This window comes from Lytechinus variegatus, chromosome 2 (genome assembly GCF_018143015.1).
Source record: "Lytechinus variegatus isolate NC3 chromosome 2, Lvar_3.0, whole genome shotgun sequence".
NCBI classification, from domain to species: Eukaryota; Metazoa; Echinodermata; class Echinoidea; order Temnopleuroida; family Toxopneustidae; genus Lytechinus; species Lytechinus variegatus.
In genome coordinates this window covers 383673-409062 of record NC_054741.1, presented here as the reverse complement: position 1 = coordinate 409062, position 25390 = coordinate 383673, and the positions used below count along the sequence as shown (strand labels likewise).

Here is a 25390-nt window from a genome sequence, read left to right as displayed (position 1 = left end):
AGTGAACGACTTGGTATTTCGCACCTTTTTCTTGTAGAAAATGGTGTTTGGTTAAAGCCTGCATGGTCGAAGAAACCTTAATATTATTAATTTGATAATTATTCTCGTATACAATCATACACGTTGGTTTTTTATTGTTTTACCCGTACATTGAGTGATCTGACGATGTGTTATCATAATACCATTTTCTCTCTTTTCTTATTCCCATATGGGTCCGTCGTAATTTTTGAATGTGTGAAAAAACCCACCTGACTTTTAACAAGCAAGTTACAATAAAACCGTTATACATGAGGAGTCAACCCTGTTTCAGTATTCTTTGAGGAAAACCTGGAAATGATATAAAAAAGTAAAAATGTGACAACTCTATTCCTGATAATATAATATATATATATCATTCATACAGGGGAGTAGTACTTTGAAGGTTGAAGACAGAGGATGGGGGGGGGGCTATTGTAAGAGTTTCAAGAATTGCTGTGTCCCTAAATTAACGGAAGTTTGTAATGCATCCCTCTTCATCCACAGAGTCCCTCCTATGGCAGTGATGAGAAAAGATCCACCAACGTATTTCAGAAACCCACTCAATGAAGGAAGATGCTTCTTCACCAAAGGTTCCTCAAATGGACGAGCCGGCATGTCCTGAAAACGGATAATAAGTGAATAACAATAATGATACAATGATTATGATATACTCGTACTTCCTCCACAACATTGACTGTAACACAAATTTTGTGTAAAATATGATGAAAAGAATTACCTTCACAAAAACAATAATTCTTTACACTGGAACTATGGATTTATCATCCGATGCGCCACCAGGATTTGCAAACTAGGTGGCAAATGGGGGGCATCAAGACATGGGGGTGGGGCAAAGGTGGACTGAAAAGCGTCGGGTAATCTGGACCGGACCTTTCCGGAATTTAGGGGGGGAGTCTGTTACACCCAGAAATGTAACAACACTTTATCCACAAATGTAAAAGCGCCCAAAAATTTAACCCGATGTGATAGTACATACCTTTTATCCTATTGAACAGATCATATATTTATCTGAATCAAGAGACACTGCGAAATTACAAATCTTATATATTGACCTGATTAGGGGCTAACAGCGACCGGATGAGAAAATTTTCAAATTTGAATAGTGAAAAATTCTGCTAGGAGCGATTTACAACTTGAGTGAGATGCTTCTTTAATTATACTACTAGAAAAGTAATACTACTACCAACTACTAACAGCCACTGCTACTTGTACTTTTACTACTACCAACTACTAACAGCCACTGCTACTTGTACTTTTACTACTACTACTACTACTACTACTACTACTACTACTACTACTACTACTACTACTACTACTACTACTACTACTACTACTACTACTACTACTACTACTACTACTACTACTACTCCTACTACTACTACTACTACTGCTACTACTACTACTACTACTACTACTACTACTACTACTACTACTTCTACTACTACTATACTTTTACTACTACTTCTACTACTACTACTACTACTTCTACTACCACTTCTACTACTACTACTGCAACTACTACTTCTTCTACTTCTACTACTACTACTACTACTACTACTACTACTACTAAATAATATTACTGCCATTTGTATATTCTAAATTACAAGGGAACCCTTCAAGAAAGTATACTTACTCGGATTGTAAATTGTGAGAACAATGATAAAAGAATAACATAGATAACTATAATGACAGTTTTTAAAAAAATCCTTTAAACAAAAAACACATTTGGTTAAGCCTCCCTTTCCAAATAACTCTTTTTTTATTTAAGCGATGGAATTAATTTTAGCCTCACCTCAGCCTCTGGTTCCTCCTGCCATATTTCATCCTTACTGATCTTACCCATTGCATAAAGTATCTAGTGATAGCAGAGGAGAGGGGGATGGAGAAAGATAGACACAGAAAGATAAGAGGTAGAGAAGGTCGAAGGGAGAGGGGCTCAGAGAATGCCGATATGGGAGGCGGAGGTAGAAGGATGGGAGGGGGATGGAGAAAGAGCGAAAGATAAATGGAATGTCAGTAAGTCACATTAATCAAAGCTGACAGACCTATGGTGAATGACATACCATTGATCAGTTTGTAGTCACTTTTGTTGGTGAGACTATGAAGCTGGAATTGCCCAATACTTTATAATGTAATATTCCTATTTTCATGGTCTTAATAAAAAAAGTAATACATAGACTGTGAGAATTGACTGGAACCATAAGCTTGGAATTGAACGAGTCAATGAGTTACAATAGATTTGAAACAAAAGATTGAGGTATGATGAAAATTTATGAAGGACAAATTAATGTCACTCGTTTTTATATAAGCTATACCTCTCTTGCCGCCCTCTCTCCTGCCTGGACAGCCCCGTCCATGTATCCAGACCACTTAGTAGCTGTCTCGGTACCAGCAAAGAAAAGACGACCTATGGGCTCTCGAATAACACTGTTGTCAATAAAAAAGAAAATACATATTTCATTTGTTGGTTTGTAGTTAGGGAAATAAAGACAATTTGAAAACAACATGTCACTGTCACACCAACGTAACTAATTCTAAAACGATCAATCGTATGCCATTCAAAAGAATGCACTGACTTTGTTTGGTCTTGCATTGATTTATATTGGCGTGACATTGACTCAGGGACGGCGCCAAGATATTTCAAAAGAAGTGGTGGAAAGATAACGGCGGATGACACGTTATTTTATTTTAAATTCAATAACAGGGTTATTGTATAAATATATAAACCCAAACTCTTTTCTTTAAATGTTCTCTCTATCTTCCTTCTTCTCTTTTCCCCTCCCGTTTGTTTTAACCGCTTTTTTAATACTTGAAAAATTATACCCCGTCTCTGGCATGTCTGGTACTGCTGCCCGCGGAGCTGCCCTGTGATTTTGATACATCGCCTATTGTGCGGAATATTTTGTTTATTGCTGCGCTCTCCAAATTATTCATGCGCGTAGGAATAAATCCCTAGTAAGAGGAGCGTAGGATATACTTCAAATAATGTTTGACATTGAAAAAAAATCTTCTTTACAGTGACAATCCTTTTCCTGTAAATTTTTAATGTTATCATGATTGGCAGTAAATCATTTTGGCTTAGAATGGCATTCTTAGCACAAATCAAGGTTAATCAAAATATTTTACAGCCTCCTGTGAGTAAGAAAAAATAACTTTCTGCTAACAATAACATTAAACGTAATTCTTGTCGTCGTAAAACACCAAAGAAATGTTTTTACCTGCAGTATTTGGTGATAACTCCAGGTGGCGTGTAGCCGACATAACCCCCTCCTATAAAAGGTTCTTCCATCCAGTTCTTCTCAACATAGTAAACAGGCTGCAGCAACAAAAAGGGATGTAAATGGACATGCAGTAATATCATAATAATTATAATTTAGATTCTCCATTGATATACGATAGGTGAAAAGTTTCAATCCAATTCAATTAAAAATGCTCCTTATTGATGAAAATAATAATTATAGCATTTATTGGACAACGATTATCTTGTTGCCTAATAAATGGCGTATTATATATTTCCTCAGCTTTACCTCAAACTGCTAAAGGAGCTTGGTGCATTTCATTTCATTTATTTGACCATCTAAAAACAGAGTACATGAACATCACAAAAAAAGTATAATACAAATCAATCATTGACAAACAAGATACAATTTAAAAATGGCCAGGACCCAAAAGAAGCAAAACTGCTTATAAGCTGGGCCCTACATAAAAATACATGTAAAATATTAAGAGCATTCAAGGAATTAATCCTGCCGGCTACCCATTCACCTCACCTGGGTTGAGTGCAGCACAATGTGGGTAAATTTCTTGCTTAAGGCAAACACGCCATGGCTGGTATTCAAACCCACACGCGGCCACGTCCCTCTAATTGAAAGACGACAGTCGTAACGACTAGCCCACGTCGCCCCCTCTGAAAATATGTTTATAACTGTCTCAAATGAACAAACGGCTGGAGCTGGAAAATTCATGTTTACAAATTTATTTTGACACAATAAATTAAATAGTAAAAAATACCAAATAAAGTGCATTAAAAAGGCTAAACATTTAAAAAGCTAATGGAATTTTTGGTGAAAACCTATTAATGGTACGTTTGAAACTGACCGAAATAAAGGAGAGGAGACTGGCACTTTGTGCTATAAATTTTAATGAAAAAAACTGTGAGGGAGGGGGGTAGGGTTAAATTATTCCCTTTCATATTCTACACAATCATCTTTTGTTGAGTGTGTCATCCAAAAAAGGCAATGACTATTTTTAAATCTTGTTGTTCTTGTTTGACATTGTTGATAGGTGTTTTAACAACGAAGAGATAATAGGTGGAGCGTTGTGGCCCAGTGGATTAGTCTCCGGACTCTGAAATAGAGGGTCGTGGGTTCGAATCCCAACCATGGCGCAATTTCCTTCAGCAAGAAATTGATCCACAATGTGCTGCACTCAACCCAGGTGAGGTAAATGGGTACCTGGCAGGAATTTATTCCTTGAAACGCAGCGCGCGTAACAGCTGCACTGCTAATGCCAGGGTAATTATGCTGCATATACTGTAGAGCGCTTAGAGACTTCTGACAAAGTATTAAGCGCTAAGTAATCATGTTTTACACAGAATGATTTCAAAGTGATTTTGTAAAAAAATTTGTATAAAGCGCCAATCATCTCTTATCAAGTGTTGGTAAATTGCATACCTGACATGCATTTATGTATGTGATGTATTTATGTCCTTAGTTAAGTTTGCGTACTTTCCGTTGTATTCTTTCAATAATATTATGTTTGATGTAAGACCTACTATGGAACACTGGAGCACAATATTATAAAATTGGTCGTATATAACCCATATATATATATCACAAAATCCTTCAATGGTAAATTGAAGTTTTTCAGTTTCCTTAATATATACAATTTTCTATTGCATCACGTGATAGTGTGGCGTTGTTTTGTTCATCGACACACAAGAAAATTTATATTGTTTGCATATGTTTCATTTTCAAATGTCATTAAACAAACTGAATTGAAAAAAAAGCTCTGGAATAGCTCAATGGGCGATTCCATACGTGTCGTATGGGACATTTCGACAACTCATTGATCAAAATAGATGAAAAAGTTGTATAACAACTTCGGCTTCAAAATCAGATCATAAAAGGGCAATTCGATAAAATGTACGTCCGACCCCAATTTTTCTCAAGTGTTACTTCACTTCATAAACTGACCAAGACATGGTCCTTTGAGAACATTTATTTTCTTTAAAAAGTTGATTTTAGTACAAAATGTTTATAACCAAAAATTAAGGAAAAGGGAAACGGATTCCCCTCTGCAACCAAACGATTTTTTTTTCGTAACAAGACAATAAAGAAATCATAGAATGTGCGAAAATTGTTGAGTAGATATCACCAAATAACATATTTTGTAGGAATATCTCTTACACTGTATACAGTACAAACTTTTTAAAGTTTAAAAACAATATAAAAACGCAATGAGATTTCTCACCTTTAGAGCTTCATCGGTTTTGAAAAATATTGCATACCTCTGAGCTATGAGATCTCTCCTAAATTGTGAAATTGAAAATAATAATGAAAACAAAAACCTATTTTCATGCCTATTTTCTGGTACCTGCCAGCAGTGACTACATTGAGTATCTCTGTATCAATGGAGAAACATGTACATTATGTTTCATTCTTTTCCTTCTCTACTTTTCCTCTGAAACCTCTTTAAAATTGCATGTATTTTTCTTCTTTGATAACGTAATAATAATGATGAATTATATTGATGTTGAGAATAATAAAATACAATGATAGTAAGGGTGATGGAGAGAACCTAAGACAACAAAATTAACTTTATTTTTTATTATATATTTCGTTATATATATATATGAATAAGTGTAAAAACATCATCAGTATTTTTACATTCATTTATGATAAATGGTTTACCTTTGTTCTTTCGTAAGATGACAGTGGTCCTTCGCGCCATCACCTGACATGAATCTGGAATGTAAATACAAGTAAATTATCTTCAACAAATTTTTAATTCATTTAATTTCAAATTATTTATCAACTTTGACTGTTCACTATAATGATGGATGCACCAACATTAATGTGGTAATTGGTGAGAGTGGCAACAATAATAATGATTGGTTTTTGTATATCACCTTCAAAATAGGGAGCTTCATCAGGAAAATTAATACATTCCGGGCAGACGTTTCTCAATTTCGCTATCTGGAAAATCTTCATGAATATAAATATGCTTTTAATTTATTTTTGTGTTTCATCGCCTATTTGAAATCAAGATTGAAATCAAATAGATTCCAATAAGAGATTAAGAAGAACGTGGTGGAAACATATGAAAAATACATTTAAAAAAAATACCAACCCAACAAGAGCATGCCGATTTTCAATTGCTGCCTTGCCATCGTATCGTATTTCTGATATTATGCCATCGGCCAACACTGAGCCAGAGAAACCTGAAATGAAATAAGAAATATAGATAGAACCATGGTAATAAAACAAATATGAATTCATCAAAATGAATAATTTAAATGATAATTATAATATTTAATAATAACAAAAATAAATAATGATAATACTATTAATAATAATGAAAATAATAATAAGATTAGAAGAAGATTGTTTCATTTACCCAGTGAAGAAACTTCAGTTTGGAAGCGGCTCGTACTGTAAGATATAATGGCCCACACATATAGAATGTAACATTTATACCATAAATGAAACGAATGGTCCACATTTTAATCAAATGTCATTTGAATTATACTTACCGGAGTCCTTCCAATATGGGCGTTCATAGTATATGGTAGTCTTGATCACAGCCCCCATCGGGTAGCGTTGGTTCAGCTGAATTGAGAATAAAAAAATAATATTCATTCATTTAGGCAATTGTTTGTCAAATTGTTAGTATTTTTGCGCAGCTAACAATACCTTAGCCTGTCATATTGGCGGAGAAGGCATCCACTGTTTGTAGTCTTGCAGGGGGTGTTTTTATTGGATTCTCCACAGGCAGCACCCCCTAGAAATCTAATAGGTATGCTAAATAACAAACATGTAACCCATATGACCTACAATTTGTATTGAAAGCCTTCATTTTTTTTTTATTTTTGCTTTGTCAAGTTTTTTATTGTTCAAAGTTCACCATCATTTGGTAGCAAAGAGCACACCCCTTATATTTCTTTTTCAAATTTCAACCAGCACCCCTGTTTGTAAATAGTTCCGAGGTCTCTGCTTTTATTGGCTCCTTAATCTTTTTCTCTCTATCTATCTCCTATGTTTTCATTGCACTCTGCGGAGTGGATTCAACTCATTATAAACTCTATCTTTTATTATTTAATCAACATACTGTGTAACATTTGTTTATTCGTTTGAACAAAACGTTTTGCTTTCAAATAAAAATTATGTTTCTTAGTTGTTTTTAGGGGGAGGAAGGAGGGTAATACTTTTGCTCATATTAACTATCAAATAATCTCACCTGATTTCTCAAAGCTGGTAGTTTAGGTGTGAAGTTGATCTTAGTTAGCATGGCAGGAGGAAGAGCTGCTATTATATATTTTGCCTGAAGTGAATAAAAATAAAACCAGTTCTTTATACACACACTCAAATGCATCAAGTGATACACACATAAATAATCATACTTGACAAAAAATATATTTCAATGCTGATATAATAATGGTGTCTTATCAATTACACAACTGAATTGTGCATATATACATTCTCGAGTGTAGTTCCTCTCTACATTGTGTTTTTGTGACATGAATGAAGTTTGAGATGTTTGTCTCACGTTTCAAGTCGGGTACCAATCATCATGATATTGTCACATATGCGAAGAAACATTTCATCGATTCAATCATTGAAATGTCACATTGCCCTTTTATACAACCATCTTTTTTGGACAGGTCTATCGTATCTCAACTATGCCATTTTAATGCAGTGGCAAAACACTGCTTGTGGGGCAACATTTTCTAAAAAGTATCGAGTATTTGAAAATTTGGCGTATGTCTATATCTTTTATAGCTTTTGAGATATTAAAAGGAAACCCCAATATACTTCGCCCTTTTTATTTATTTTTTTTCTCATTCGAATTACGCCCTTGGTCGCAGGAATTTGTGGGAGCCATGTTCCCCCGCCACCGTATTACGCTATTAATTTAACGTTTAAAGAAGAATCTTATTTTCCTCATAAATAAAAGATGCATATTCGATGATTGATGGCTAATCACCTTGTATGACTTTCCATCTAATGTGGTAACTGTCACACCTTCCTCATCCTGTAACACACTGCTTACTGGGTTGTTCGTTAAAACTCGATCTGAAGAAAAAAACAATCGACTGGAAATAAATACTTCATATTTTAAGAAAAATGATGTTAGGGCCAACTTGCTGTGCACTCAAACTAAATTGGACTTTCGAGTTCTGAAACACATCCTACATTTTCTTATTCTACATGCCCTAATAATACTACTTCGACCGAATGCTACTCTTATTCTTATTATGTACGATAGCAGCTGCATCCTCCTTATGCTTTTTATTTTCCCGTTTTCTTCTTTAAGTTAGTAATCTTCATCCTCTTCTTATCACCTCATTTGTTTACCCTATATTTACATACACTTGTATATTGCATTTTTATAGCAGTGATCAATCCACCCATCTATCAATGGAGAAACATGTATGGAAGATGAATCAAGAAGATTAGCTTCTTATATTCTTATAACCTATTTTCACGTTTGTTTTCTGGTTTCAACCCGTGGCGAATCCATGTTGTTATAATCCCTGTATCAATGGAGAGATGTGTCAAGGAAGGATATAGGTGCACTTCTTTTATTTGTTCTAATTATTATATATTTCATTTCTTATTAATACTTTTTTCTTCTAACCTATTGTATCGTTTCAACCTGTGGCGAATCCATAAACATGAAGTAATAAACCCTTTATCAATGGAGAGACGTGTATGGAAGATGAGTATGCGTTCACTTGTTCATCTCGTCTTTCTCTCATCCTCCTCTTCTTCTCCTCCTCAAATTACTTTTTGTCATGTAATACTGCTACTAATAACAGCGATAATAATTATGATAATAATAATAATAATGATCATGGCAATAATAATGGTAATAATGATAATATAATAATAAATCGATTTCAAGTAGCACTTAATACATTGTAACGATGTCTCAAAGCGCTTTATAGATATGTAATGTAAAAAATTCCAGTGAAAAGCCTCTGAGCTGAATTTAAAATGAATACTGTTTCTAACCTTGTCCAAGTCGCTCTGCTATGGCTAGGGAGATACTTTGACTGCCTCCGTGAAATTTTCTCTCCTGAAATAAAAAAGACTCAAACTGGAACTGAAACTTTAACAGCGGCCTAATTTCTGCCACTTGTCACCAAACCAACTAGTGTCGCAAACTGATTTATTCATGATTCTGTCGAATATGACTGGTCATTATCCAATTATAACATCTTACAAAATATCACAATCGTCTTTTCGACAAGGTGCTTGTTCCACAAGACGTAATGTTAATATAAATAATTAAATCCGTTTAAGTGCTAGTCTCGAAAACATGGAATGTTCATGTTTTAATGATATGGTATATTTTATTTGCCATTTTTATTACGTCGTATATCTGTTTATATGACTGAGTTATCAAATTTCTTCAAATGTTTATTCAAAGTCATCCTTTAATATGCCATGCGAACCGTGTTTCTCAGTGGATCCTCTAATATTCAAACACATAAAATTTTCACACTATTTTGAACGGACATTTGTTATTAATATATCTGCACTTGATTTGTATTTATATTTTATTTGTATTTGATATACATTTGTGATGGAAATTAAATCACTTTCTTGAATAATGAATGTTAAAGAGACAATACAGTTGAAATATAGCGAATGCTGGATTAAGCAAACAAATTTGTCTAAGTACTATTCAAGGGACCTGTGAACGATGATGATGAAGATAACAATAATGCTAATCACGATAATGATAATAATAATCATTTCTACTACTACTTCTACCCCTACTACTACTAATGATAATGAAAATAGTAATAATGATATTAATTACAATCAGACGATAATTATGCAATGGATCGACCAAGTTGCCGAATTACATATTTCATATATATATATATATATATATATATATATGTATTGTGAAAGAAATGAATGAAGAGAACAATTGTAGAGTTGTCAATACAAGAGATGCCAAAGCTGTTGTACAGATGTTTGTGTGTATGTTTTGAGCCCTTGATAGGGCACCCAAAATTAGTTTAACGTAATCAAGAAAAAATATATTTTGCTTCAGTTGCAAACATACCTGGGCACCATTGACTGTGGATGAATACCTTAGATATCCTGTACAACAAGATTTTTTGGGAAAAATAATACAAAAGCAAGTAGAAATATAAAATTACAAGAAAATGAAATATTTCCACTCATTTTAAATATTAATTCGAACATGAGTGCATTTTAATTTTGACTGCGATATTTTTCCTTTAAAATACATGCACATGTGAGACGGTAAAAATGTGTTAACTTCCCATTTGATCATATCCCCCTATGGTTTTTCAAGAAGTGAGGGAACATGGGAAAAGAGGAAGAAAACGGACAAATGGAGGAGAGAAGAATATAACAAAAAGACAGGTAGAGATTAGTCTGCAGGCACATACCATGATTGAAACTTTGAACAAGTGAGTCTTCAGACAAAGACTAAACACTGGCTAACTGTTACAATTCTGCCAGAGGGGTTCAGTACACAAGTTATAGTAGGCTTTGTCTTCAGACCATCTAACTCGAGTGAAGGATTTGCCAAGGTCTAGGTCGTGTAAAACTAACTACTACCCGTATTATTCAATTGGAAAAATACGAAGTTATCTTTGGGTCCTTGTGTAGTCTTGTCTTATATCAAAATACCCCGGCGCCGCTTCCGACAACAACCATTTGTAACCCACTGACGTTATTGGGATTGGTGATTAAACCAAGTCCCAGAGGTCGATGGACAAAAATAACGTATGCATAAGGGATGGACGGACGAGCAAATTCTCGGGGGATGACTCCTGAATCACAGTGAACAGATGCTAGATGGATAGAGCGTATGAAACACGTATGCAATGGGTACACAACCATGCATAGCGTTTCCAACGGATGGCAAGATGTTTTTTACGTTGTACGTCCTCTTTGCATCCGCAAGTGCACTTGGACCGGGCCTTGATAGGTAACGATTCTCAATGAATTATATTAAGCACGGTGAATTGTGGGTAACTAATCTTACCACAGCATCCTTTGATATACCATAGAAAGTAAAGCAGTGATAGATCACTAGGTTCGCAGCATAACCCAGTACAGCAATGGACAGCAACCGTGTCTCTGGTGAGTTGGAACCAGAAGGTCTTATCGCACCACTCCTTCACCGTCATGTTGTCCCATTCTTCGGCTTCAGGAAAGTCCCAGGGACGATCCATTGGAATCTAAAACATTTACACATATACAAAAAATGTCACAAATAGTAAAGATAATAAATAAAAATGTATTTTGATTCACTATTACAATCATCTCTCTCGTCCGGGACAATAGCTACTGTCAACTAACACTAAGGACCGTGGTAGGGTGTGTTTATGATTCCATTGCGAAGACAGAATCAGCGTTTTCAAACGTCGTTTCAAAACGCCAATCGTAAACGTGGTTCTGGGAGTGGGGAGGTGTCAGGATATGTCAGTCAACTGTCAGTAGAGAGTTTACGATTTTAATATAAAGGAGGCATGCACGAGACGTACTAGAACAAAGAAATCTCAATTGAGGAGAAAAGCCCAATTAAAACATTCATAATGTAGGTCATTATTCACGTATACGGATGCACCAACGAGATACATAGTAGGTCAGTACCTACACACTGTGGTAGAGTTTTGAGAACCAGTCTGTCATGGACCTATTGTAATAGGTCCATGTTATAATGTCGTGAAAATAACGAGAACGGAATGCATCACGCACAGGAACTGCATTTTACTCTGACCCTTAAACGCCAAGCTTAAATGCAAAGTGACTATATCGATAAAACATATGTTTTCGAAATGGAATTTAACGGTAATTTTGAAGTTTATAAAGTTATTAAAATGTGTTTATAGGTAAGCATTGCACTATTCAAGTTTATAGATTGAATCTTACCTTTTTGCCCATCTCATCAATGAGATGATAGAAATGATTTAGGTCTATGAAGAGTAGGGGGTTCCAAGTTGCAGGGCATTGTCCAGATAAATATCGCCATATACCCTGTATGAAATAATGCAGATACACCAGTACGATATTTCTCAAGTGCGCAAACAATCTGACCTAAGGATGTATAATTATTATACGCCTAAACCACTACGAATGATGTGGATAATGAAGTAGTTTGTACATTCATTTAGTCTAATTTAACGCCGATTATCAGATCGTCTGATCTACTTGATCGATTATTAGTTTGGTCCAACCATCACTTGGTCTAATACTCTTTGAGGGCTATCTGTCGGTTTATTTCAACATCGTCTACCTACTTTCTTGCATTTGTTTGAAATTGAAGTTTATATATAAAAAAAAGTTTATTAAGAGTTCATATACACACACACATAGGGCCTATAGTGTAAGAAAGGTAGATATAAGACGAGAGACGAGTAGGGCCTATAAAATCGGTCGGAATTAGAAGAAAAAGAAATAAAATATGCAGCAGTTTGACCAAACGATGAGTAGACTATTGTCACTCATTTCATTGTTTATTAATTTCCAGTAATACAATCATACACATACCTCAGTTAAAAAAGCTGAAATGTATTTACAAAGGTGTAACAATTGCACATGTAGCATAAAACAATAACGTAACTATGATAAAAATAAACCTACATTAAGAAAAATCCAGTAGACAAAATGAAATTAAAAGATTTATACCTGCTGATTTTTCTTTTCCAACATGTCCTATGAGGACCGTTAACTGTAATATCGATGTGCAAAATTAACCCATTCATGATCTTGATTAAGATGAAAACATTAATGGTTTTGAATGCGCATAAGTCAATAATCAAATAAGCGTAATATCTGATATATTTCTCGCATTTATAGTAATTATTAATTACCCTGTTGTAAGCTATGACGTCACCGTCGTCTTCGACGTGGAAATTGTCGATACCTAGTTCCTTTGAGAGTCGGTAGATGCGATCCTGGGTGGGTCCCATGTATGCCCCACCCAATTCGGCGTATTTTATAGACTCGTCCTGTAAGATTTTGAAGGTGACATTGTAAAGAGAAGGAACAAAAGGGGGGAATATGATCATCTGAAGAAAGTTCAATATACAAGGGTGTTTACAACGAAGATCTAATTTGAACAGGCAGATAAACCGGAGAAATGACGAGAGTGATTTGTGGAGACAGAAAAATGCAACTTTAATTTCACCATCACTGGACCAAAGTATACACAAAAATATGTTTCTTTCTTTCTTATGTATCCAAACACCATGAAGATTTTACATTAGATTTATGGAGATTTATTTTTGCATGCATTTTAACTAAAAAATACTGTTGGGGTCTGATCAAATAAGTGATATTTAATGTCAGTTGCAATATTCCTAACGATTTGATATGAGGTGATGGAAAAAATAATAAAATATGAGTCTATGTTAATCTTGTATTTGTCTATCTTCGTTCTTTTGAACAAATGGTAAATTTATTGGTATTTTAATTTATCAATAATTTGAATTGAAACATTTCAATGTGCTATGAAAGATAAAACATTATATATATATATTTTCTAATTTTACATTTCAAATTCAGAATTCAGAACACTCACATAGAAATTGAGAGTCCGTCCTCCTACTCGATCATTTGCTTCTAGTACCAGTACATCTTGGCCCGATTCATGTAAGAGCTTGGCGGCTGATAAACCTTTGAAAAAGGATAAAATTTTGACATCACTATTGTTATAGCTCCTCTTAAAGATAATTTAGAAAATTCTTAGCTCGAGATATGAATTCTGGTTTGAGCTTACGCTGTAGTTCGGTTTACTTATTTTATTTAGGTTTATGTATTAAGATATCTTTATACAGGATAAACATGTTCAGATAATACACTTTTTTCAACATGGCTCTGTTGATACAAAAAATATCCAACAACATACAGGAAAAAACCCCACAAAACAATATGAATTAAGATATAGAAGATAAGCATAAAGACTGAATTATGACATAGGTATTAACAAACATTGATATATGTTTGGGTTTTAACAGGGTGGCGAAAGTTTAATTTGTTTAAAAGACTCAAATCTCTACCTCCTTTGTATTCCCTTATCTCCTCCCGGATCCTATACTAGGAACGATTTTTTTTAAAGGTCATTATGGTTAGCCTATAGTTCTCCATTTTGCCACACGTACCAGAAATCCAGGGGGTGCTGTCTATGGAGAATAACACCCCAGCATCCCCGCTTCACAAGACCATGATTTATTCTACACTTTCTCCTCTACAGGTGGGGGGGCTTATGAGCCATGGAACCAACAGATTTTACGACAAACGGGAGACAATGAAAAAAAACTAAAAGGAAAAGAGAAAGATGAATTGTTATTTTACTGAACTACTTAATATTATGTCTAAATCAATCACCCAATTATATGTTTACATCTAAAGGGTAAAAAATCGCTTTGTTCAATCGCATTTTTTATAGAAATTTTGCCCCGTTCGGCAATGCCTTAAGTTTTTTTTTTTTTTTGTTCTGCGCCACTGTTTAAAAAGAGGAGTAAAATGCCAAGAAGGAGAGATCTCTAGGCTTTGAACACGAAACTCTTCAAAAGGGCTATCATGACCCGGTGAACACACACAAAAAAGAGAAAACTGTGAATTGATAACAGACTAGACAGGCTTTCTGCCAGTTTTCTTTTATGTGCATGAATGGACTGAGGGGTTCCGAATAAGAACGAGTCAATCTTTCTAGTATATACTCAATTCCGATAATACCGGGGCGGATCCAGCTTTCGCAAATAGGGGGGCTAGATAAAGAAAATTCATCCACATTTTCCCCGACCAGCCGCTTGATTGAATGCGAGGGAATTGCAAACTCAAACTTTTGGATAGTGTATATCAGGGCCAGGGCCCTTTAATAAAAACAATTTACAGGGGATGCTGATGTAAATCTGACAAGCAAAATATAGGTTTCATTTACAAAATGAAGGTCATTTTGATCGAGAGAAATTGGACAAGCAAAAAAAAAGAGAGATCAGTGCAGAATTAAGGTCAGTTTGGTCCAGAGAAATTTCACTAGCAAAAAAGGGTTTCAGTATTCATGTAGGTCATTTTGCTTATATTTCTACAGTTTGCCTACCAGAATTCCAGGGAGGTGCTGCCTATGGAGAATAACACAAGCGTGGGGTGCCACCAGGAAAATATGAGAGTGCTTCAGCACCCTCGCTTCTTAGGGCCATGGTGTTTGTGTGTGTGTACACACACACACACACACATACGGATGATCAGGATGCGTAATTAAATTGCATATCTTGCTTTTAGATCGCGTAGATTCTAGACAGGGGACGGATCCAGGATTTTTCCAAGGGGATGGGGGCTCATTTTCCCAATGAAAACTCGACCATCAAAGAAAAAGAGGGTCCTCACTTTGTCTTGTGTATGAACGAGATATTCCCTTTAAAAATATTGACTATGTCTCTGAAGGGGGGCGAGGGGCCAGATGTGCCACCCCGCTGGATCGATCCGCCACTGATTTGAGCATATTGACTGCAAACGGGATATTTAAAGCCCCTTGTTTTATTCACATTTCTTCTTTTTACTATATCCTCCCCTCCTCCCCATGTGTCCCTTTTATCACCTTTCCTTTATATGCTTTTGGATTCCGCGGAACCGAGGGACCCCCCCCCCCCCCCCCGGTTATGAGCCTGTGGGAAGAACGAGTGAGACGTGAGAGAGAAGTAGCACGCAAACTTTGACAAACCCCTTTCTTTCCTTGGAAGCCTTCTGTAGTACAGTATATTGGGTTTTTATACCAGTGCTCACAAATACAGTTTCTCCATGAAAAAACCTTCCAGCCAAATGGAATTATGTCTGAAATATCGCATTTATTTCAGTTTGGTTATTCATGTGATGAAACGATTTATATTGTAATAAGAACAAACCAAACACGGTGTAGCTAGAGAGGCCGCATCGGGTCCGCACTGCCATGCGATACGCAGCCTACGGTTGGGTCTCTAAACCTGCACGGTGCAAAGTGAAATTTCAAATTACTTCACCATATGACACCTCGCACGACACAGTCATGTATCAGCGTTGAAGCTGCTGAAGGGTTCAGAGGCTCAATGAAAAAAATGAAAGTGTACTTAAGTCATGAAGTGTAAAAGACAGAAGTAGGCCTAGGGATCAGTAAATAGAGGAATTGTTCATTCATATTCCAATAATTTAATGTGTAATTAACGATAATCTATGCATATTTTCCCCTCGAAAATTGGATAACCAGGATATCCAGTTTTCAGAAAATTGAACTAACCAATGTCTTACCACTTATACCTGCTCCAACAACAACAGCATCCCAGGTTCTTTCGCCAGCCATCATTCTATGGGTCTGTAGCTGACAAGATCTGTCCTTTACGACTGAATATGAATCTGGAAAACTCTGAATGGGTTCACACATCAACCAACAACAACAATGAGAAGTTAAAACGCACAATATTGCTATAATCTCACCACGTTGACACGGTGCCACTGCTGAACACGGTGAATACATCGCTGTTCCAAAGGCGTGTTACGTGCCAACAGAGGCGTCGATCCTGGGGGGGGGGGGGGGGGCAGGGGGGCGATCGCCCCACCAATGGAAATATTTGGGGGGGGGGCAAATATATCGTTTTGCTCCCCCCCTCCCAATAATTCCACATGTGCAAAAATAAAATAAGATTGTAATGTTACATAGAAATCAGCAAGCGAGATTGAGATACACAACACATTCTTTATTTAAAATCGTGCTCAAAATGTCCGCTTTTCAGATTGGAATATAAAAAATTTTCAGCTCGCGCTTTGCGCTCGCATAGTTTCTGTAGAAAACCCCATACTTTTCATGATTTAATTATGAATACAATATCCCGTATTCAGTTCTAAACCTCAAAAGAACTCCCGATTCGATTTGCAATGTATTTTGTTCTGTATTAAAAACGTCCATTAAATTGTCATTTTTTCAGATCGAAATATCACAATTTTCAGCTCGCGCTTCGCGCTCGCATCTATCATTTTAGATACCCATCTTAATCATTGGTACCAAAATTTCTTAGAATATCAAGCTTTCAGGTCAGAATATGAAGAAACTTCAGCTCGCTCTCGGCACTCACATTATCTGTGTAGTGAGATATGTATCTCCTCATGAGTTACTACAAACAATTCTACTAAACTGGTGCCTTTTTCCGGTTTTCAGGTCAATTTCGCATCGATTTGTTGGTAAGATAAGTGTCTCTTTCTCATACATTTATATGTATATATATATATATATATATATATATATATATATATATATATATATATATATATATATATATATATATATATATATATATAGTTGTATGGGTGGATGTGTTATATGTGATCGAGCGCCTTTGGAATGGGAACGCCAAAAATTTTGCCCCCCATTCTGAAAAATTGTTCGACGCCCCTGCGTGCCAATGGGCACACATCCAGGGGGGTACCATGAAAGGGACTTTCGTAGAAACGTTCTCCGTAAGAACGTGATTTCGCTCAAATGTATAGGTCCATGGTTTCATGAAGCTAGTGGGAAGATTGGTCCTTGGAAAGACACTCTCCAGCTCCAGACATGTCCGACGTAGGCATGATCTTCTTTGCACACCCGCCACCGTCGGGACTGAGAGAAAGTGCGTTCATGCTGAGGTCATACGGCCATGTTACCGACCTGCATGCAGATGCTTGCGTGTATTTGGATAATGAAAATGCGTAATTTTTAATTAACGGAAATTTGAGCAAATCAAAGTTACCTATATTCTATACGGACGATACGGATTAGTTATGGATGTTACGTATGAATTACGAAGGTTACGGGTAAGACCAGCTGATGATTCCATCTGCTGCTTACCCGCTGACACGGACGACTTACGGATGACTTGCGGATGTAACGCATGATCGACTTACGGATTTTACAGATGACTTAGGGTCGATACGGTCGATGAGTTACGCTCGTGTCAGTGCGCATGTCAGCGTCCTCTGGCGTCCGCACCACCCGCATATAAAAAAACATGTGGATCGGAACTTACTTCATGCAGTCGAATTTCATCAAGTCTGAGAGCTAGAATATTTTATTTTGGTGAATGTTTACCATTATTTACAGACTGCTTGGAGATCTCGAAACTGTTTTCAGATATAAAGACTGTGTTTTTTTTTCAAAGAAAGTATTTATTCAACATTTCTCCGCAAATCATATAATCAAATGCAAAGTGCATGTTACAAATAGTGGTGTAACTACGGGGGCACGTGCCCCCCCCCAAAAAAAAAAAGGAGGGAGAAAGAAAGAAAGAAAGAAAGAGAAACGTAGTGGGGGAGAAGAAATTATTGTATATGTCATATAAATAATTACATAATATTTTTTTCATAACTTTATCACAAATAATTTGCTTATAGGGCCTATGTGTTCATCATTCCTTGTGCTCGCATTATCTGTTTGATGAGATACATAACCTTGCTGCAATAAACATTTTGTTTTCAAGTCGTTATACACGAAGTACATTTCCTCGCAATTCGAGTTATCATTGTTTTATGTAATGACATTTGCTTCTTTCATGACTACTAAAAGATGAATAGATTAATAGATTAATCATATATGGATTTTTGACCTGGAATCAATGTTACACTGTGCGTTTCTAAAATTATTGGCATAATTTTCAAGTTAAAACTTCTTTTTCCCCATAAAACATTATTCTTATTGAACAATTAGCATGATTAGTCCTCCCTTTTACAGTGCGTATCAAAAAAAGTTTACACTTTGAAAAAGTCATGGGAATTAGAAAGTATACAACATGTGGGTATTTTTTTACATATATTCTTGGGTTTGGGTCTTATCTATCCAATGAAAGTAAAAGTTCTGACAGAATATTACACTTGAATGAGCACTGTTTATTTTTGTAAAGCTCGAAGAAATCTGTTTGCGCAAAAATACTCGTTTTCACGCTGTGTCAAGGGGAAAAGGCGAAATCAAACTTATTTGCGAAACATTTCTCATACATTTCCCATGCACTTTTATTCAATTGAAATAAAACAGATGCATTCAAGCATTTTGTAACAATTTTGCCACCCAAATTAAAATGTTAACACTTAACGACAGATGGCGTTCATCTCAACGGCTATGGCGTTCGCCTACTCCCCCAGAATAGCTCACCTGATGGGCAACACGCTTCGTTCAAAAGAGTGGAATCGTCCAACTTCAAGAAATTATGCGTCAGTCGTGAATTATGACCAGAATCCACATTTTCGAAACTATATGCATCAATGCATCAGAAGTTTCGATGGAAACCCAAAGTAAGATATTTTCCACGAGACTGGATGGACAGCCTGGACACAACCAGAAGACCCCTAAACCCGTTATGATTGGAAAACCCAAAGCCCCACAATTTGACGTTGAAATCGCAATAATATCAAGACCAGTCATGCCAGTATTTGAGCAAAGCAACGTTAGATTCGAGTCGCGGTCGACGAGTGACTTATGCGAATCGCTCGATTCCAGTCTCCACTCTAGCCTCTAGTAATGAATTGAGTTATCTCGCATTGAAGACAGCAATCCTGATCTTGACGTCAAAGGAGAATATATTGAACTGGCCGATGATGGCAGCATTTCACTTACATCAAAATTCGGTCTGAGAATCTGTCATTTAAACATTAACTCCTTACCGAATAAGTTAGAGGAATTCAAGTTTTTATTCAACATTTTTCGAATTTGATATAAACGGAGACTCATTGTGACAATTCTGTTGCTTCCATGCTGTCAACAAACAATCTACGGAGCCCGCCAAGTGACATGATGGAGAAAAAGTTCTCCTTGGATTATTTCGTTCCTTCGAAATATTATTTCCCACGAATTATTTCGAGGAAATGAAATAATATTTTGAGGGAACGAAATAATCATTTGGAGGGACTATTTTTCCCTTCGTGTCACCTGGCGGGCACCGTAGTAGACTTCAGCAATAACAGAGCATAATGATAATACACACACTACACATTCTTGAACATACAATAACAGAGTATAATGATAATACACACACTACACATTCTTGAACATACAATAACAGAGCATAACGATAATCCACACACTACTCATTCTTGAACATACAATAACAGAGCATAATGATAATCCACACACTACTCATTCTTGAACATACAAACAAATACACACTTCAATGGCGTGCCGTGGGTCGCGGCATGGGGGCACCAGCAAAAAATTTGAGTCACTTAGTTGGTGCGTGAAGCGCGCTCAATTGCCCGGTTTACTGACCTCTTAGAGGCATTTTAAGGACTGTGCCATTAAACGGATATATAACTCACTGATCAAATAATGCGAGCGAAATTTTTGATTTTTTTTATATTCTGACTGGACTGGGCTATTTGAAATGTATTGAGGACATGATGCCCTCCCCCCTTCTACTCCCGGTCGCCGTTTGGCAAGCACATTCTTTACCCCATAAACTACAAGCGGGTTTTTTTTAATCTGAAAATAATGATTTTATTTATCATTAAGAAAATATGCAAATTTATTCGTGAAATACATTATTTGCAAATTTAACACCTAATTTCTCTTCCAGTTTTTTTTTCCAAATGTCATCTTCTTAATCTAATTTAAAGGTTTCCACAAAGAAAAATTTCGAGTCAATTTTGCTTATGTATTTCTTTGTCTTTAGAATTTCTTATATATTTCTTTGTTTTTAACGTGGAGCGTTGTGGCCCAGTGGTTTAGTCTCCGGACTCTGAAACAGAGGGTCGTGGGTTCGAATCCCAACCATGGCGTAATTTCCTTCAGCAAGAAATTGATCCACAATGTGCTGCACTCAACCCAGGTGAGGTGAATGGGTACCTGGCAGGAATTTATTCCTTGAAACGCAGCGCGCGTAACAGCTGCACTGCTAAAGCCAGGATAATTATGCTGCATATACTGTAGAGCGCTTAGAGACTTCTGAAAAGCAAGTATTAAAGCAAGGTTTCCACTTTGGCGAGTTAACATCGCGAGTTATGGCGAGTTATAGCGAGTTGCCAAAATGAGGCACTCGCGATAACTCGCATAAAGCTCACCATGAAACTCGGGATAACTCGCGACAACTCGGCATGACTCGGCGGAGCTCGTTCAAGCTCGGGACAACTCTCCTTGAAGTCGTGAGCAGTTTCAAAATTTTTGAACATGTTCAAAAATTTTGCTAACTCGCTGTAACTCGTGCTGAACGCGCCTAAATTCGTTGTATACTCGCAGTACTCGTAATAACTCGTAAGAAGCTCGAAATAAACTCACAATAACTCGTTATAACTCGCCACATCTGAGTATACGCGAGTGCGTTCCGAGTTTTCAAGAGCGAGATACGAGCATTGCGATCGTTTTACGAGTCAACTGGAGGTGCCCACGAGATAAGCGCGACTTTAGATCGAGCACCCCGAGTTACAGCGAGTTTCGTATGAGTTTATTCCGAGTGCGTGGCAAGGGCTCAGAGGCATGCCAGCTGAATGATAAATGTCCAGTGATCTATATTTTCCACACATATAAACCTCTGAATTTTTTTTTTGAAATCTGAGTTTGGCCATTAATTTCTCCCAACTCCAAAATTTACACATTGCATATTTGACATCATTTAAAAGGTCATTCAATTTTCTTTACAATGATACCATGCTTGTTATGATCATGTCATCACAAAAAGAGCAGGATTCAATAGTGTTGGATGAAGTTTGAATTGAAAAGCTGCAAAACGAGCAAAAAAAAGTTTGGAAATCTGAGTTTGGCCATTAATTTCTCCCGACTCCAAATTTTACACAATGCATATTTGATATCTTTCAAAAGATCATTTGATTCCCTTTGAAATGATCCCATGCTTGTTATGATCATGCCATAAAAAAAAGAGCAAAATTGAAAAGTGTTGGATGAGGTCTGAAGTAAAAAGCTGCAAAACGAGCAGAAATCATCATGGAGGGTAAATACAGAACATGATTCTTTTGTCTGTATATCAATACAGATGAAAATCCATTGGCCCTGCTTTTTCATTTCATAATGTTTTCTTGTGGTTTATGTTTGTTTGTTGTGTGTTTGCTTGTGCAGAGGTATGTTTGATTCCATTTGAATGTTGATGTTAAGGTGCATGAAAACAATTGCTGAGAATCTCACTCATCATCATGGATGAAAAGAACAGTGACTTTCAATATTATGTCATTTTGCAAATTTTGAATTTTGACCTTGCCTCACATTTCAAGGCACTGCACCTCCATGTGAACCATAATCATATCATGTAGGGTATCATTTTAAAGAAAATTAGATGATATAATCATTGATATTAATAACAATTGATATTTATTAAAACCGAGGAGGGAGTTTATTTTAAAGTGATCATTTTAACTGACCCACGCAATGTACACTTACTTTTAAAAAGGCTGTTTCCAATGCATTATTAAACTTTAAACAAATAAGGAGAGAAATATGCCTCGATCCAAAAGATCCAAGAGTTGTGGCCATTCAGGTAGGGAAACAGCGAAAGAAGATGACATTCAAACAAGGGTAGAAGTGCAGGAAGAGACAATTGAAACGGAAGAAAAGTTCAATGACGAGCAGAGCCAAGGTAAAAGAACAAGACATCAAACTAGACAAGGTCCAAGTGGAGCGCCTCTGGCAGTCTAACCTGCATCACGCTATCCAATATAGTAGCAGTGCTGACTTAAAAAACTACTATAAAATAATTATTCACAAAAACACCATTCATACAATGATACAATACTACGTTCATTGACAATAAATGACATTTGACCTTGATCATGTGACCTAAGACTTCAGTTGTCAGTGACACTTGATTACCCTATATCCACATTCTATAAACTGTATCTAAACTTTGAAAGTTATGACAGCAATATAGTATTAATCTCCAAAATGGCCAAAGTTCAATAACCTTAAATGACCTTTGACTTTGGTCATGTGACCTGAAACTGGCATGAGATGTTCGGTGATACTTGACTACTCTAATATCCAAGTTGATGAATCATATCCATAAGCTTTCAAAGTTACGATGGTAATTCCACAAATACCCCCAACATGGCCAAAGTTCTTTGACCTTAAATGATCTTTGACCTTCGTCGTGTGACCTGAAAATCTCACATGCAGGATGTTCAGTAATACTTGATTACTCTTATATCCAAGTTTTATGAATCAGATCTATAAACTTTCTAAGTTATGATGGTAATTCAACAGATCACCCGAACATCACTAAAGTTCATTGACCTTTAACCTTGGACATGTGACCTGAAATTCGCACAGGATATTCAGTGATACCTGATTACTCTTATGTTTAAGTTTCATGAATCAGATTCATAAACTTTCAAAGTTATAATGTTAATTTAACAAATACCCCAATTAGCCAAAGTCCATCGACCCTAATTGACCTTTGACCTTAGTCATGTGACTTGAAACTCAAGCAGGATGTTTATATTCTTCAATAACCTTATGTCCACGTTTCATGAACTAGGTTCATATATTTTTAAAGTTATGATGACATTTCAAAAACTGAACCGTAGGTTAAGGTTTTGATGTTGATTCCGTAAACATGGTCTAAGTTCAATGACCACAAATGACCTCTGACCTTGGTCTTGTGACCTGAAACTCAAGAAGGATGTTCAGTAATGCTTGATAAACCTTATGGTCAAGTTTTATGAACTAGGTCTATATACTTTGTAACTTATGATGCCATTTAATTTCAAAAACTTAACCTTCGGTTAAGATTTTAATTGAATTGAATTGAATTGACGCCTCCGCCGCCGGCATCCACCTTTGAGTGCCAAAAATGTGCATATCTCGTCCCTTGGTCGTATGAAACTCTTATCACTCGTAACAAAATCTTGATAACTCGTTCATAGCTCGCTTTAAGTCGTATAAAGGTCACCGCAACTCATACTAACCTCGGCCTGACTCGTTTCGCGCTCGGTTCACTCGTACAGCGAGCGTAGTGAACTCGATGTTGAGTCTTTTGTCACTGAAGCAAATTCCAGGAAAAAAATGTAAATTTCACGCGAGCTTGTGCGAGCTAAGCCGAGTTAGAGCTCGCGCAGCTCGCGTATGACTCGCAACTCCAACTCGCCAAAGTGGAAACCTTGCTTAAGAGCTATATAAGCAAGTATAATTATTATGATTATTTGTTTTTTCATCTTTTGTTCTTCATTTTTTTCAATGGAAATTATCACAGACCCTTTTAAAACTAAATTAAACACTAAATTTATTAAGCAGACCAGTAAGAACGAAAAACCCTTTAATGAATTTCATCTTCCCTTAGACTTTGTACACAAAGTATAAAAATAAGCCATTTTTCGGCATGACATTGTCTCATAATAGTCACATGACGTTGCGATGCAATACCCGTATGTCGCGAATTTGGTCTCAAAAGTTGCGCGTCACTTATAAAAAAAAGTCATGAGATTTTGCTGCCTTATCTTTTTGCGTTTCGGAAATATCGCGCGAAGCGTCGAGGGGGCATCATACCCATAGGCGGTGGAACCGGGGGGGACGTGTCCCCCCCCTAAATTTGAGGAGGGGGGACGGTCCCCCCTAAATTTGTAGTTGATGACCTTTTTTTTTTTTTTTTGCTTGTCAAATTTTTTTTTTGGGTTGTCCCCTCCTAAAATTTTTGGCTTCCGCCGCCAATGATCATACCCCCAGTCGTTTTAGTCATCTAATGCGAATGCCGACCGCTTGCTGATCTATTCAGAATGACGTCTAAATACATTATTGTATTCATTGTAATCATGATTATCACACGCATCTCACTAATCAGATATTGCGAGAGCGAAGAGCGAGCTGAATATCTAGGAATTTTATTTAGGAAGAAGCATATGTCACTACATAAAACAATAATAACATGAAGTGCGAGGAAATATTTGGTGTATTGGTGTATATTTTATCCCTTTTTTGGGGGGGCGATGGGGGGGGGGGCACGTGCCCCTTGCCCCTTGTAGTTACGCCACTGACACAAATATATATGTATATTATATATGTATATGTATTATATCTATTCAATCCTATTATCTGCATGTACATGTATTTGTGATAAGTTACGGGAGCGTTAAATCAATTACAATGGCTATTCAGTCGGGGTTTTTTTGCAGGATATTCTGCATTTATATAATAATTGACTATCATA

The 25390-nt window shown here is 36.4% G+C and overlaps 1 protein-coding gene across 3 annotated transcripts; it reads right to left on the bottom strand.

Moving 5' to 3' along the window:
* Nucleotides 1–237: 237 nt before the first annotated feature.
* Nucleotides 238–19689, bottom strand: LOC121407000 (amine oxidase [flavin-containing] B-like). 3 transcript variants are annotated; one of them, XM_041597887.1, is made up of 18 exons: nt 19405–19689; nt 16536–16650; nt 13834–13928; nt 13124–13261; nt 12183–12287; nt 11293–11488; nt 10339–10376; nt 9273–9336; nt 8242–8330; nt 7495–7578; nt 6791–6866; nt 6388–6478; nt 5949–6002; nt 5509–5566; nt 3255–3352; nt 2352–2463; nt 1829–1891; nt 238–636 (listed from the first exon to the last, which is right to left on the bottom strand). In XM_041597887.1, exons 2-18 carry the CDS (start codon nt 16588–16590, stop codon nt 448–450), a joined length of 1605 nt encoding a protein of 534 aa, XP_041453821.1. In that variant the 5' UTR covers nt 16591–16650; nt 19405–19689; the 3' UTR covers nt 238–447. The 3 variants fall into 3 exon arrangements, 2 of the variants coding, with proteins under 2 accessions (XP_041453821.1, XP_041453820.1); XM_041597886.1 differs by lacking the exon at nt 19405–19689 and having other exon boundaries at nt 16536–16780; XR_005968857.1 differs by lacking the exons at nt 238–636; nt 1829–1891; nt 5509–5566; nt 19405–19689 and having other exon boundaries at nt 2377–2463; nt 16536–16780.
* Between the last annotated feature and the right edge of the window lie 5701 nt (nt 19690–25390).

Bases quoted from the DNA above. Each gene is read 5' to 3' on its own strand.
- LOC121407000 (XM_041597886.1), bottom strand. From the start codon at position 16,761: ATGTATTCACCGTGTTCAGCAGTGGCACCGTGTCAACGTGGTGAGATT. The intron at 11,489-12,182 runs GTAAGATTCAAT...TAAATGTTTTAG, and splicing joins TTGATGAGATGGGCAAAAAG to ATTCCAATGGATCGTCCCTG. The intron at 637-1,828 runs GTGAGGCTAAAA...ATCCGTTTTCAG, and splicing joins AGGAGGAACCAGAGGCTGAG to GACATGCCGGCTCGTCCATT.